The following is a 16,329-nucleotide window of genomic DNA, read 5'->3' on the forward strand; positions in this document are numbered from 1 at the left end:
TCTTCACATCCATCTGCTCCATGATGTCATCATGGAGGAGTGGGAGAGGATTCCTGAAGCAACCTGTGAGCTCTGGTGAATTCCATGGCCCAAAAGGTTAAGGCAGTGCTAGATAATAATGGTTGGCACACAAAATATTGACACTTTAGGCACAATTTGGACATGTTCACTGTGGGGGTACTCACTTATGTTGCCAGCTGTTTCGATGTTGATGGCTGTGTTTTGAGTAATTTTCAGAGGAAGGTAAATCTATACTACCATACAAGGTGTACGCTGACTACTTTAAGTTATATCAAAGTGTCATTTCTATAGTGTTGTCCCATGAAAAGATATAATGAAATATTTGCAGAAATGGGAGGGGTGTACTCACTTATGTGAGATACTGTATACCATTACCTTTGTTAAATGTTGCTGTTGTCCCTGGTTTTATATGAGAAGAGGAAAAGATCGCTAGCTGTTAGGCTAATTTATACAATTTTACAATGTAAAATGCCATAGGCTTGTGCTAAAAACGTTAGCATGTTGTATTTGTGGGGAAAATTTGTCCAGATAAAGACTAGTGTTTCTCTGTGAATGCTGTGAGTTATAGTGAAGCCAATGTGTACTTTTGTTTGAATTTGTCTCTTTTTTAAGCCATATTTAATGTGTGTTTTGGGTGAGTTTTGAATCAACTAAACTTTACAGCACTTCACAGGAACCTCTGCGGCGTAAGCTGTTTGTAGGGTCTACGCACAACCATAAACCCCCTTTAAATGAAGACGACACACAGCACAAAAAGTTTCAGGTTTGCCTAAAGAAAAGCATTTTCAGGATGAGTATCCCTGTAGAATGACGCAGCTGCAGCTCTCAACCTATCAAATCATAGTACAATATGATTACATATGTGAACATTATCTCTGCAATGGTTGATTCAGATAAGGTGAAGGAGAAGAATATTAGAGAGGTGTTAGAACAGACACCGTGTGTGACATTTGATTTTTCTCATGTACAAAGCTATATATTTAATTTGTATATCACTAATGGTGCTCAATACATCCAAATACAACCGTTTTTGGCATTTTTTGAAGATTCAACCAGACCTCTATATATTTCCCATTCCCAAAATGACCACACAAAGAAAGTGAGTGTGAGTGTTGAGTCCAAATGGAGCAGATTTACTTTATCAAACATTTCTGTAACAATACAAACTGTGAAAACACAGGTGAAACTAAAAGAACCATCTACACTATTGTCCATGTATTTACACGTGACCATCAGGAAGTTACTGTCCATCATGCCACAACTGGAAGCAGTTCTTCTTAGAGGTGAGGCAGAGAGGAACCAGACACTTCCTGCAATACACCGCTGTCTTCACCCTGGGTGTTCCAGCATTGAGACACCTCTTGCAGTGCTTCCTGGCCCTTGTTTCTCTGTTGTCGAAGAATACGGGCATGCAAGTGGTGGGGGATGTGGGTGGTGGGGTGGCTTCTGAGCCGTCAGCAAACTCAAGCATCTGCTTGGCTAACACCTCCCTGAATTTCTTGTGGGTGAAGGGCTTTGTCTGGGTGGGGTCCTGCCTGACCTTGAACAGCTCCTTGTGTAAGAGGTAACTGTTGACGGCAGCAATGTCCACAAAGTGGTAAAAAAAAGTCTTGTACCACTTCTTCGTCTTCTGGTGGACGCTGTACGACCCGATCAGTGCATCAGACAAATCCACACCACCCATGTTGCGATTGTAGTCCACGATGCAGTCCGGAACAGGTACGGACTTGTTTTTCCACACACCAGCCTCCTTCGCTTTCCTCAACACTGTCAGTCCGTTGTAGGCCTGGTGCACCGTGGAGCACATTTTAACCTCTCTTGTGTCCATCCACTTCACGAAGAGAAGTTTGCCGCTCCTCATCCAACGAATGTCCCCCCTCTCAGCATTTTTGGGCAGGTTGTTGGTGTGGGTCTTTGGGAAACCAGTGTTATTTGTCCTAATGGTTCCACAACAGCCAATGTTCTTTTTGGACAAATCAGTAAATAGAGTGGTGCTTGTGTAAAAATTGTCTGTGTACAGCGTGTAGCCGCTACCGAGGATAGGAAAGCACAGAAGGTCCATAACGGCAGAGTAACTCAGACTGTGGCCTGTGGGGCTCTGTCTTTTGCCTGTGTACACGAAAAAATTACACGTGTAGCCAGTAGATGCATCAGCCAGCACAAACAGTTTGTATCCCCACTTTGTGAGCTTGTTCTTCATGTAATGCTTGATGCTGATGCGGGCTTTGCTGGCGACCATCCGCTCATCAATGGACAGATTCCGATATGGCTGGAAATGGGCTTTGCAGGCGTCCACCATATCTGTGTACAGCGGCTTTATCTTGAAAAGTCTGTCATACTCGGGGGTGTTCTTTTTCTTTTCATTTTCTTCGTCTTCTTTTGGGTCGCTCAGGTGAAGTGACCACAAAATCGCCTCAAAGCGGTCCCGTGACATCTTTCTACTGGGGAAGGGGAAGTTGTACGGCCATTTCTTCCTCCAGTAATCTGCCCTGTTGTGGACTGACACGAGGCCGGTGAAAATGATAGTGGCTAAAAACGTGTAAAAGTCCTTAACCGTGAGCGCTTCCCACTTGAAACGCACCCCAGCTTGATTTCTTTTGGCAGCATTGGCATTTGTGTTTTCGATTATTGTTCTGACAACAGAAGTGGAGAAGAAGAGCTGGAAGAGGCTGATGGGAGACCATGCTGTGGTGGTGTTGATCATGGGTCCAGGGCTCCTGGCCGGCATGAATCTGAGAGGGTCAGGTTTGATGTCCTCCTCCTCTTTGTCATGCCACCTGTCGTCCTCCTCCTCCTCCTCCTTCTTCTTCCTCTTCTTCTCGTTCTGTTTCTCCTCCTTCTTCTTCCTCTTCTTCTTCTTCTCCTTTTGCTCCTCCTCCTCACTCTCCTTCTCACTCTCCTCCTCACTCTCTGCAAGTGACAACTTCCTTTTTCCAGGCCTTTCGCTAGGTGAAGGAGCCAACAGTCCACCGGCTTTTGATTGCAGTGTTGATGTTAAAGGTCTGGGGTCACTGGCAGGGGTCGGCACATAATCCTCATCGTCATAATCATCCTCATCACTGTAAACCCAAATGCGGAAGCAAAACAAATATATATTAACTCAGTGGCCTCGCTCTGAAATTGCAATTACATGTAAACACGAAAGCAAGAAACGTGGTAAAAAAAAATAAACAAACAAACAAACAAACAAACAAACAAACAAACAAACACACACACACACACACACACACACACACACACACACACACACACACACACACACACACACACACACACACCTGACAAAGCTGCTAGCTCTAGATAAATTGATAAATCTACACACAACATATATAAGACGTTACCTTTCCGACGATGGAAGACAGTAATCCGAGTCACCGCTGTCTTGTGTGTAGTTCGGGTGCACGAGGTCCTCGTCCTCTGATGGAGAATCATTCACACAAAACGAGCTCTCGCAGTCCTTCTCCAGCAGTGCCAATACTTCCACGGGGTTAAAACGTTTCTTCAGACCATGCATCGCCATCTTTCTCTCTCTATTTTCACAAAAAAAAAAAAAAAGAGGTGAAAAATGTCCCATTCACAGCTGCAAAGCTCTGACTCCCTTTAAACGTAATGCTGCCTGTCTACACGGACAGGCGGGGCTCTATCTCGTTCGAGCCAATAGAATGAGGCCATACCCACCCAACATGAGATTGACAGCACTGTCAGCCAATCAGAATCAGCAGAACGCCGTTTGTTGGGAAGTGCAGGCTGCTGTATACGGAAATTGTAATGCTTCCCCCAGGGTCCTAAAGGTATTACACAACAAGCTAAAAGTTTGGAAGCAAGATCAAATTTGTAGCCTACAAAAAAGATCATAGTTTCATTGGTATACTTTGCAACAAAAAAAAAACATGATAAGAGTCACTTATTATAATTATATATATATATTAGTCACTTATTAGTCTCTTTATTTATTTATTTTTTAACAATGGACCATGTGCAATGAACAATAATCTGTTTCTCACATGCACTTTAGATATTTTGTATATATTTTTCTACTCTTCATATTTTTTATTTTATCTTGGTTTTTTTTTATCGTTGATACTGCATGCTTTCTTTTGCACCAAAGTGGACAGTATCCCAATTTCCTTGTGCTGTGGTACACAAGTATGACTGTACTATGACAATAAAGATTTATCTTATCAGAATACAGTTTTACTACAGTTAGGATTTAGTGTGGATTTACCGGTATAATAAACGTTTCACAGCAAAACAGCAAAGGTGAAATTTTACAACTGTCGTTTGGCGAAGCAAATTCTGTTGTTATTCTTTGGCGTCTGTATCTCTGATGCTTTGGTATAGCATGCTTTGACATATCTTCAGAAACTGTGGAGTCGCTGCTTTCATTTGAGGTGTATGCCATGTGTTTTGCATAAAGTGCCGTAGAGGTAGAGCCAGGGTTGACACATCTGTGCTGTATGGAGTTTGATATGTAGTAATTCATTCAGTTGTTATTTGAGTTGTATTTGGGGCATGTTAAAAAGGTTTATACAGGTTTGTAGCCCAGGTTCTGCTGTTCTGCTGTATTCCTTCGTGATTAGTGCATTGTTTCACACCGTGTTTGCTAAGTGGTACTAGGAGGTTGGAGATATAGCAGGAAGAGAGACCATGACAAGCCATAAAAGTGATCAGTTAAATCTTAAAATATAACATAATAACATACTGGGTGCCAGTGTAAAGAGGCTAAAACTGGAACCATGTGATCACGTCTCTTGGTTCTGGTCAAAACTATGACAAGTATGCTGTAGTAATAAGTAGATATTAAGAATTCTAACATCACCCATAAACTCATATCTTTTAAAATGACAACTGTTTTATAATATTATTAAATTATGGGTGGTCACAAGAGGAGATATAGTAGTTGACAAATACATTAACCCTTTAACGTCCAAACTAAGAAAAAAAACAATGGAAAATGTTTTTCTTTGGGCAATAATAACAGAAATCACTGTTTATTATTTTTTTTTAACAAACCCCAGAGTTTTTTTTTAAATGTAGGCCTCTACGAAACTGTTGAGATAGCTCTTCATGGTAATGGTAAAACAGCAAGAAAACATCAACATTACAAACCATATGTTGTTATAATGCTAGTAATATGTCAGTATACCAACATTTTAATCAACATGTAAATACTTTGACCATGGAATTAGAAGTAATACCAGTACTCATATTATTTCCACATATTTATTCCAGATATTTACCATTACAGTTCTTTCAAAACATCTCAGAAATGGTAAAAAAAAAAATCACATTTTAATTTTTTTTTTTTCATCAAATGTATAATGGAATAACATTAAATGTATGTTTGTTGGTGAAGATTCCCAGTCTTCCAGATCATGGTAATCATAAGTGCTATATCATAGGCAACTGGACTTGCTTGTGTTTCTTGAAGACATTTTGCCTCTCATCCAAGAAGCTTCTTCAGTTCTAAATGACTGGTGCAGAGTTGCAGGCTTTAAACACTTCAAGCACTTCAAACCCAGCAACATACTGAGACAGAAGCTTGTCCACCCCAAGAACAGAACACCCAGACATAAGCAGAGTAAGGTAGTGTATCCAGTTCAGTGCAGCCAGGAATGCACAGATTTATACATTGGGGAAACACTCCACAAGCGCATGGCACAGCACAGGAGAGCCAGCTCGTCAGGTCAAGACTCAGCTGTCCACTTACATCTACAGGAGAAGGGACACTCCTTTGAGGACAGCAATGTGCACATCTTGGTCAGAGAAGAAAGATGGTTTGAAAGAGGAGTAAAATAAGCCATCTACATCAAACTGGAGCAGCCATTGATAAGCAGAGGAGGTGGCCTATGACACCACTTATCACCTACCTACTGTACAATGCAGTCTTGGGATCCCTTCCCAGAAGACTTCACACCCATTCTCACCTGGTCTCACCTGACCCTAATGGCCAGGTGGGTCAGCGACTCACATTATGACCTTAACGACTATGAAACTAAGAGCTCACATGTGATCTCAACAACTCTGTAAGGGTTCACACTCACAAAGCCTGCAACTCTGTACCAGTCATGAACTGAAGAAGCTTCTTGGATGAGAGGCGAAACGTCTTCAAGAAACGCAAGCAAGTCCAGTTTGCCTACGATATAGCACTTATGATTAAATGTATGGTATTCTTTTTCTGTGTACAGAACAAACAGAAGTAAACATAACCCTGAGGCAATGACAGTAATACTTACAGATGGTAGAGATAGCTTAATCACATGAAATTTAATTCAACACATTTTTCATTAAGATATAGTGACACACAGTCTTCTCTACCAAACTGTTAAGCAGGATGTTAAGGGTAAATAAACTTTTAACACTCTATGTACAACGACATTACAGTGTTGTTCATTCATTAAATGTGTATACTACACAGCTTATGAATGCTAAATAAAGGCATGACATGTTAAAAAGAACCATTTTTGGCAACTTCTGATTTTTAAACTTTGTCCTGAAGCAGAAAGACCAGCAACGCCAGGGGAGCCTCGCAGCACCGTCACCCCAGAAGAGGAGCTGATGAGCCAAGCAGTCGTCATACTCTCCTGCGCCTCGTACAGGAACCAAGCGCTGCACGTCTTTCTCCGACCGGCTCTGCTGGCCTCGGCCATCCACACTGCCGCTTCCAACCAGAAACGTAAGACTGACACACAGTTTACCTACCTCAAACATCATCATATTATGTGATATAACATACCTTACGTCTAAATATTCAAGACTCGAGAGGTTTATTGTCATATACACAGCAAACGTAAAGTGGTTACAGGCAATGAAATTCTTACTTTGCGAGTTGCCCTGACACCACTAAAATATACACTGACTAAACTAAAATAAATAAATAGAAAGATAGCAAGTATAATGCTCCCCACTGTGCATCTGTAAAAGTTGCGGAGGAGTTTGGAGGATAGTTGAAAGTTCCTCAGCTTCCTCAAGAAGAAGAGTCTCTGTTGAGCCTTCTTGACGATCTGCTGTGTGTAATGAGTCCAGGTGAGCTCCTCGCTGATGTGGGTGCCAATGAGTTTGAAGGTTTTCACCCTGTCCACCTATGTCCCGTTGATGTGTAGTGGGACGTGCTGGTCTCTGCTCTTCCTTGGGTTGATAATCATCTCCTTAGTCTTCTTAGCTTTTAAGGAGAGATTATTTTCCTGGAACCAGGACACCAGCTGAGCCACCTCTTCCCTGTAGGCTGCCTCGTCTCCATCAGTGATCAGCCCGATGACAGTTGGGTCGTCAGCGAGCTTGATGATGGAGGTGTTGGTCTGGGAGGGGGCGCAGTCGTAGGTGAACAGGGTGTACAGGAGTGGGCTCAGCACGCAGCCTTGGGGGGTCTCTGTGCTCACTGTCTTTGTGCCCGATGTCCTGGTACCAACCCTGACTGCCTGGGGTCTGTCTGTAAGGAAGTCCAGGACCCAGCGGCAGAGGGGGGTTGTCAGTCCAGGGGTGAAGAACTTGTCAGTCAGCCTGTCTGGGATGACTGTGTTGAAAGCTGAACTGTAATCAAGTGTTTTTGTGTTTGAGGTGTGAAAGGATTGTTTGAATGGCTGCATTGACGGTGTTGTCAGTGGAGCGGCTCTGATGATATGCACATTGCAGTGGGTCTATTGTGTTGGGGATGACCTGTTTAATGTGTGACATGACTATTCTCTCAAAACACTTCATTATTGAGGTGAGTGCTATGGGGCGATAGTCATTCAGACAGGTTATGTTGTTTTTCTTGGGAATGGGCACAGATGACCGGGAGAGGGACAGATCGAAAATGTCTGTAAAGACCTCAGCCAGCTCTGAAGAGCAGACCCTCAGGGTATGGCCGGGGATGTTGTCAGGGCCAGCTGCTTTCGGGGGTTAGTCCTTTTCAGAACCTTACACACCTCGGTCGGAGACGTTTGGAAGACCTTACCTAACAAGTAAAAACCAACAAAACATCAATGTTGTCTGTTGCCAGGCATCAAATTGACGTTGGCATTAGACGTTGTTGACACAACTTCAAGTCAACCAAATATCCGTGTCTAATGAGCTGGGCTTTTTTTTCCACGCTAAAAAAAATGGTTGCTGAATCTCCTGCATGTTAAACATTGTGTTTTCCAGAGGAAGTCTTCAACAGTTTCAGCTTCCTGAGAAACATGTTCTCCAATGAGTTCATCCTCTGTCCTGGAGCAACGGTGCAGGTGAGGAACAACATTTATACACTGCTGTACTTTAAGTAAGGGTTAAGTTGATTTAATGGCCCTGTAGTAACCATTCAAACATGCGGTTGGGGTTTCATATTTCACTCATGTTGTGTCTTGTAGGACTTCGAGGAGGCCTGTTACCTGCTGGTGAAGACGGGAGCTCTGCAGGTCACCCAGCAGGAGGTTCTGGTGACGGAAAGAGGACAGAGAACACTGGGCTTCCTCACCAACCTGCTGGATCCCTTCTTACAAGGATACCAGGTGAGGGAGACACGCACAGTACAGCTTTGTACATGTTTGGTTTACAAAGACGGGTATTTGTTTGCATTAAAGAATCAGTCAAAGCAAACCCAGAGAGTGTCTGCACATTGGATTAAAGCTCCTGAACTTTATAAGATTTGAACAGAGGCAACGTTTTATTTATTTTTTGCTTTTTTATCAGGCCTGAAGATGACCTGGTGGAGTTGATGTCTTTTGTTTCAGCTCTCTTATTGTTTCTAATTTACATCACATATTGATAAAGTTTGATTGATTTGAAATAATATTTTTTAAACTTTAAAATTCTTTAAGTGTAAATCTAACAGAGCATTTATAAGCATAATCAGGGTGTCTGCAGGTCCTTATAAAGTCTTAAATTTAATAAATATCAGGCCTTCAAAGTCATTAAATAGTCTTAAATTTGAATTTGTGATGTCTTATCTCATTTATCCATCTCTCAATTTCTTTTGTCAAAATGAGTCATGAGCTTCGTGTGACTGAAAGTCCAAATTTCTGATGTTAAAAATCTGTAAACATACAAACTTTATTCTTGCACTTACCTGTTGGCAAAATGCAGATTCACCTATAGGCTTGTACTTAGCTTTATACTGTATATTTTTTTCTTATTCAGTGCTTCAATAAGAAAAAACAATATTTGTGCAAAAACCTGTCTTAACTTTAATTAAAAATCATCTTGAAGAAGTCTTAAAAAGCATTAAATTCAAGTGTCTGACACCTGTAGACAGCCTGATAATTTCCCACCCTGTAATAACGGGGTTTTTCACACTGCATTTGCACTTTTTAATTAATCCAAAAAAAAAGTGGTACATCATGCATCTGTAATGCTAAACTGCCTATTTTCTAGTATAATTTTCCTACAGCTTGACATACTCATAAAAGTACTTTATTAATCCCTCATATTTACATCCATATATGGTCTTAAATGTGATTCCAGGGAGCACTGTACTGCAGATTAATGCATATATGTAGACACACAGTAAGGACACAATTTAAAGTACATGCAAACACCGTGCTGTTTTGATTTTCTTACTACAAGTTGATCCCATAGCTCCAGAGCTGTTGAACAAAGTCTGTGTGTTAAACTTTAGATGTCCTCTAGGAGGTGCTGTTAACACACCATCTTTGTTTGTGTGTGTGTGTGTGTTCTCAGGTGGTGTGCCGGTTCCTGTGTGAAGAAGCCACTGAGGCTCTGACTGAAAAACAGTTTATTCCCGCCGTCCGCAAGTTCATCGTCAAACATCTTCTAGCAGGTGTCTTACTTTAAAAATATTTCTGCTTGTGTTTTTACCTCAGCTCTCTACAAACTGTACTTAATATGTGTTGTATACGTGTGTGTGTTATCCAGGTAGACTAAGATACACGGAGGTGTTGTCATCAGATCTCCAGAAGAACTCTCTGGCAGCTTTGCTAAGACTCGGAGCTGTACGGAAAATCAAAGGGTATGTTGGTTTTGATCATCTTTGTTTCCCTGGTTGGTTGGATCAGCTGAAGCATCAGGCAAACTTTAAATACAAGACAGTTATAGATATATTTAAGCTTAATTAATGATTTTATCTGTGTGGTCACAGTGGTCATATTCAGTATATCGTGATGATTTTTACTGCACTTTAAGAAGCTACATTGCTCGTTGTTTTTTCCCATTGGCTGATTCATGGAATTATTTTCCGTTTTCTTGCCATTAAGCTGTAAAAAAATGTGTATCAGTTTAGTTTTATTTATTTAGGCAAATCACAAATCTGCTTCGTGAGGCTTTACAGTCTGTACATCATACAACACACTCTATCTTTAGACTCTCAATTTGTAGAAGAACAAACTTCATTAAAAAAAACTTTAATTGGAAAAAAGGAAGAAACTTCAGGAAAAGCTTTAAAAAAATCTTTATTGAACAACTGGTGAAAAAAGAGAAAATCAACTAAGGAGGCATATGTGCTAAACAAAACACTAAATCAGAGAGAGAGATTTGATTTTTACAAAAACTTTATTTAAAAACATTAAAAATTATACATTGTTTTCAATAAATAAAGCTTAAAAGTGCCGTTCAGTATTGCACATTAAAATGAACGCAACAACTTTAATCTAAATATAATGTTAATTCATCCCCTATGACAGAACATATTGCATCATCATAGCACCACTGTGCTGACAAAACTATGCATGTCATCCATCTTCTTGTAAAACCTAAAACCAGCCCAGAGTAAAGACATGAAAACAGGAAGTGCCTCCTGTCTTGTCCTTTACTCTGCTGCTGCTGATGGACAGTTTGGCCTCTCCTACTATCAGGTTTAGTAATTGCCACTTAAAGGCGTCAGCTTTTTTGTAGCTGACTCCCAGAATCAAGGCAGCCTCAGACCACCTCTCGCCAAACTGTATAAAAAAGTCTCCAGCACATCAAACAATGTAAAGACTGAAGACCTGCCTCTACTCCAAAGAGTGGACAGTCACTTAAAACTGTGGGGTTGATCACAGAGATAAAAACATTTACAGCAGGGGCAGCATTTAAAATCCTCCACTGCAAATCCTCTGTCCTGTTTTTAAGAGGAGGGGTCAAAAGCAGACATGGACACAGAGTGAGAGAGACAGGCTGAGAGACATGCAAAGAGAGACACACAGTGAAAGACACAGAGAGAGGGAGACGCACACAGTGACATGCAGAGAGAGATGCAAACAGAAACAGAGGGACACACAGTGAGAGACAGAGTGAGACACAGAATGACGGACACAGAGAGACGCACAGAGAGACATGCAAACAGAAACGGGGACACGCACAGTGAGAGACGGAAGAGACAGAGTGAGACACACAAAGAGACAGACACTCAGAGACATGCAAACAAGGACACACAGTGAGACACAGAGAGACAGAGACCTGCAGAGAGAGACATGCAGAGTGTGGGAGACATAGAGAGAGACAGAAACGCGCAGAGTAAGACACAGAGGGAAAGACATGCAGAGAGAGACTCACAGAGACATGCAAAGAGAGAGAGACAGTGAAAGACAGAGAGGCAGAGAAACACACAAATGGGGAGGGACAGGCACGCAGAGAGAGACAGAGACAGAGTGAAAGACAGAGAGAAACAGGGACACACAGACACATGCAGAGATTGAGACATACAGATGAGCTTGTGGGACACAAACAAAATGGTTAGAGACATAGTCTTGTCGACAGGAAAAACATGAACTATAAGTACTTGTCTTAATAGTTTAAATGAGACAGAGACTGTCCCACTGGGAGGACAGAGCTAACAGGTACAGAAATAAGCAGCTCACTGAAGGATAAGGTGGCAAGAAGATTACACAATGTGATATTTCTCACTTACCTGTTGTTGCATCCAGCTGTGGACGTGGTTTAGGTTTTATTTACTATGGATAATCCACAGACAGCACTGTCACAGATTCTCACTGCAGCTACTCTAACAAAGATATAGTCCCTGTGAACTCCAGCTTTAGTGCTGTGAAATAACCAGTGTTTGTATTTCAGAGCGGAGCAGGGGACGTTAAAGGTCAACAAGGTGATGGTGAACTCGTTGGAAGACACTCTGGGTAAGAAAGAAGCTGTCAGTTAAACACACAGCAAGGAATAAACACTGTTTTCTCTCCCTCCAAATCTTAAACTTGTCTCTTTGTCCAGGAGGGAAACTCCCCACTCAGAAAGCCACCGTCGCCCGCCTCTAATTCAGCGACCTCATTAGCCTGAAAAGGGTCGAATCTCTCTACCTGCATCGACGGCGTCTCGGCTCCTCTCACGCGGCTCATCCCAGAGGCGCTTCAGCCAAACTGCTTTCTATGAGAGATGGAACAAAAGAATCGTCATCTGGTGACAGCTCAGTTTATTTTCTTCTTCTCCTCACCTCTTTTTCAACACACAGTCTTTCAGTTCTTTCTATTAAAAACCTTTTATATATGTTCATAAAGCCGGATGATGAGTAAGGCCTTTAGAGGTGTATCGCTGAGCTCTTTGCCTCATTCTGGAAATCTGACCTTCTGCTATGAGCGGCTTTATGCAAGCTTGTGAATGTGCCAGCTCCACTCAGGATAGTGGCCATTCTCCATTAATGCATTTGATGTGTATCCTCTAACACTCGGCGTGGCGTTTCTTTGTGTTACTCTCAGTCTGTTCATCACCTGTTAGTCTTGTCTTTTTTTTTCTGAGCACTTTAATGAATTTATTCATGCAGTGTGGCGTGGATCTGAACACTCTTGACACTGTTTTCTCTTTTTTTCTTTTTGAACAAATGTTGCTGAAATTGGCGGTTGCAAAGATTTTGGTGGTTACATATTTTTGCGTTTGGTACAAAGTGATTTTCTTCTGCACTGTCTGAACGAAAGGGTTTATATATTTGAGTTGCCACAGATCGCGGGCCTACTCCAAGAATATCTCGTGCCAGGTGTCGTCGTTGGATTCAAAGCACCCTCAGGCCTTTTGCCAACACTCCAAGGTTCATTTGCCTTTGTTTACACAGTGGAGATAATGCTCAGTGTAATGCTAGTGTCACATAGTTGCCAAACTCCATTTAAAATTAAAGTTATTTATGTACTGAAACACAACCAGCTAAACCAAAGGAGAAAGTTTTATGTTTTTGTTCAGTGTTTGAGATAATTTGCAAATTTTTCTCATGTTCTCAAGTTTAGAATAATTAGTGAAGTTGCTTCCGGTACTGATTTGAAGTCAGAATATGTCACACACTGGATATCATTTTGTTACAAGGAAAAAAAAAAGAAAAGCCAAAATAAAACAAATAATAAGGAGCTTTTTTAAATTACCAGCCCAACGGGTGATTTTTTTTTTTTAACTCCGGTGAACCTGTTGAGCCAACTAGCTCACAAAAGTGGAATTTTTCTATTTTTTTTCCCAAATTAGATTAGTTTAAAAAAAATCCTTGTTTTGTTAATCAGCAATGTTACCTTGAAATGGCGTTCTGGTGCTGGCAGCAGATTTTGGGTTTTACAGAAACAGGCAGAGCTGCTTTAGAAAGGAAAAACCTTGTGGTAAAACCAAACAGCCACAGGGTCTCTACCAATTCAGGTACAGTTTGTTACAATAATGTTAATGATACTGATATTATTGCCAATATGATGCCTGAGTTTTGGTGACTGTACTAACACAATACCTTTTCAGTGCAAATATTTCCCTACAAAAAAACTTTTTTTCTGTGTAGCAAAATAGGCCAAATTTCTTAAAGGTGTTGTTTGAATTTTGTTTCACCACAAAAAGCCAAGAACTTTTAGGAATTTGACTATAGACATTTTGGTCAGTACTTAAAAAGTACTGCAGTTCGATACCCAAAGCAATGTTTGCATGGGATAGCTGGCAATTTGTCATTTAGCCTCAAAACTGCTGAAGCTCTTTGTAGAAATCTCACAAGTTGAACTTAAATTCCTCAATACTTCATACCCAAAATGATCATTTGTATATCAGTTACTCAAGCTGTTACTACCTTTTGATTTGTGAGGACAGCTTTGTTTTTCTCACATGCTTCCACAGTGAATGAAGAATCCAAAAACAGAGAAAACTCTTGATGAATTGAAGTTATAGGGGGCCAAGTTTAAGAAAAGCAAAACTGTATCAAAACATTCACTTACAAACTCTGACACAACTCGTGCAGTATAATCGAAGTCTCATTTATCTAGTTGTAAACTTAGTACTTCCCAAACACGTGCATTTTTGCCACAGAAAACCTTACTATGTAAAATACCGCTGAGATACGCTATTTGGACGCAAGTAAAAGCACGTTTGGGAGGTACTGAGCATACAACTGGATAAATGAGACTTGAATCACACTTCATCAGTTGTGTAAGAGTTTGTAAACTGATCTTTAGATATAGTTTCTGTTCCGGTTTTTAACACGTAGCTCCCTTTTACTCCATCAAGACCTTTTCACTTTTTGGATTCTTCGTTCACCGTGGAGGCTTGCAAGAAAAACAAAGTTTTCCTTGCAAATTCAACATAACACGGTGTGATTGTGCCAAGTGAGACATGCTTCTGAATCAACATCCCACATTGTGTTCCTGGACCAACATTGTAATCAACCAATCATAGTCCTCTGACATCATCAGTGTGCTGCATCTGCATTTTTTTTCTTCCAAAATTTCTTTGTGCCTATATTAAGTTTTCCAAATTTAAGTTTGCAATTTGACAACATCCTCAGTTACACTGAACAAAATCCTTATAAACTACTGCAGGATTAGTAAATTAGCTTGCTAACCAGGTAGGCTATGCTAACGAGTAAACTTGCCAACAGGCTAGAATTTTAGCACGTTAGCTTGCTAAGTAGGTGGGCTATGCTAACGCTACTTGCCAATAACTAGAATTTTAGCGCGTTAGCATAAGTAAGTGGGCTGTGCTAACAAGAAAGCTTGCCAGTAGACTCAGTTATTGTTATTTAACAAATATGAAGCATAATATTATTTTCTGTCGCAAATACCTGCCATTAACACAGTTTCACAACCTAACCACTTAGCAAGCTAACTCTCTAACCCTGCAGCAGCTCACAAGAATTTAGTCCAGTGTTACTGAGGATTTTGTTCAATTGTACTAACTTCAATTGGAAAACTAGCTCACACAAAGCACAAAGGAATTTTGAAAGAAGAAGAAGAAGAAGCACATGTCAGAGGCCTGTGATTGGTTGATCCAGGAACATGACCTACTTGACAAAATCACTTTGTGCGTGAGTAACTGATATGCACTAATCATTTTGAGGCTAAGGTATCTCTAAAAAATGTTTAACAGCTTTCTGTAGGACTGTTTCAGTAGTTCCAATGCTCAGTGAACACATCTCACTGAATGATTAATGATACCATGGAAGATTAAAGTCAATATGAGTCCACAATCTCTCGCTACCAAATGCAAAACATCACCGTTAAGCAGTTTAGCCAAGCACACCTTTAAAAAGTCACACTTCAAAACCATGTACTACCACAACAGCCATCTCCAGCTTATTTGATCACCAAACTTTCCAGACACTGAACTTGACTTTGAAACTTGAAAACACTTCAATTCACTGAAGTTGACTGAAGCAACAACAAAGCAGCTCTGCATCTAAGAAGTGTTTGCAGAACAACAAATCTGCGTGTCAACACGTCATCCAAAGTGCAAGTGAACAGTGTGAGTCTATTTGTGTTTTTTTCAATAACAGCTTTTATACTTTATAATGTCTAAATATTTGACTCCTTTGTGTGTGTGTGTGTGTGTTTGTGTGTGTGCGTGCACTCCTGTGATGGGGCCTTTTAGTACCGACTGTACAGGCTAATGAAAAACAAAAGCATGTTAATAAAGTGTTTTGAAATACTAATTACAGCAAAGATTGTGTTTCTTTTGTAGATCAACTGGAGAAAACTTGCTCAGATTGAGTGAAATTCATTCCGTCATCATATTTTGTCCAACATTTGTTCGACAGTCAGACCTCTTGTGATGGACAGCTGAGTGAAACTCTTTGACCTTAATTGATTAAAATATGACGTGATCATATTTTCATGTTCTTGTTTTAAGTCACTTAAACTTTACTTTAGCATTTTCATTTTATGGTACTTTACACAAATAATTCTATTTCTAATCAGTGACATAATTTATATGGTTCTAAAGCCATTATGCATGATTACTTTTACTTCAGGTACTTTCAGTATATTTTGATGCTAATACCTTTTGTGCTTTTATTTTAGTTAGATTTTTAATACAGGACCTTTATTTGTAAGGAGGGATAGGTATCTAGAATCTAAATTGGTGCCAGTTCCTGACTGGTCAGTACCAAAATATCAAAATGCACCTGGACAAATGCTGCTGCTATCTGTATTTATGTAATGTTAATTCATTCTAATATTGTCAAGTCAT

The 16,329-nt window shown here is 40.4% G+C and overlaps 2 protein-coding genes across 3 annotated transcripts in view; one reads left to right on the plus strand and one right to left on the minus strand.

Moving 5' to 3' along the window:
* The window catches only part of gnpat (glyceronephosphate O-acyltransferase), a 22,591-nt gene extending 6,785 nt beyond the window's left edge, over positions 1–15,806 (plus strand). Inside the window, exons 11-17 of one of the 2 annotated variants that reach the window (XM_050057905.1) lie at positions 6,521–6,697; positions 8,146–8,225; positions 8,349–8,489; positions 9,658–9,757; positions 9,853–9,946; positions 11,983–12,044; positions 12,133–15,806. In XM_050057905.1, coding sequence (XP_049913862.1) covers positions 6,521–6,697; positions 8,146–8,225; positions 8,349–8,489; positions 9,658–9,757; positions 9,853–9,946; positions 11,983–12,044; positions 12,133–12,176 — 698 coding nt within the window. In that variant the 3' untranslated portion in view covers positions 12,177–15,806. The remainder of the gene's footprint in view (positions 1–6,520; positions 6,698–8,145; positions 8,226–8,348; positions 8,490–9,657; positions 9,758–9,852; positions 9,947–11,982; positions 12,045–12,132) is intronic. The other variant, XM_050057906.1, reaches the window with a different exon arrangement.
* Positions 1,097–3,660, minus strand: LOC126398498 (piggyBac transposable element-derived protein 4-like). Its single transcript, XM_050057904.1, has 2 exons — positions 3,363–3,660; positions 1,097–3,080 (listed from the first exon to the last, which is right to left on the minus strand). The coding sequence occupies exons 1-2, from the start codon at positions 3,593–3,595 to the stop codon at positions 1,262–1,264; spliced, it is 2,052 nt and encodes a 683-aa protein (XP_049913861.1). The 5' UTR covers positions 3,596–3,660; the 3' UTR covers positions 1,097–1,261.
* Positions 15,807–16,329: the final 523 nt, after the last annotated feature.

This window comes from Epinephelus moara, chromosome 12 (genome assembly GCF_006386435.1).
Source record: "Epinephelus moara isolate mb chromosome 12, YSFRI_EMoa_1.0, whole genome shotgun sequence".
Classification (NCBI taxonomy): Eukaryota; Metazoa; Chordata; class Actinopteri; order Perciformes; family Serranidae; genus Epinephelus; species Epinephelus moara.

What these genes read in the sequence shown, in the direction of transcription:
- LOC126398498 (XM_050057904.1), bottom strand. Translation starts at nt 3,595, where the DNA reads ATGGGACATTTTTCACCTCTTTTTTTTTTTTTTTGTGAAAATAGAGAG. An exon ending in TGTCTTCCATCGTCGGAAAG is followed by an intron (nt 3,081 to 3,362) that starts GTAACGTCTTAT and finishes TTGGGTTTACAG; the next exon opens with TGATGAGGATGATTATGACG.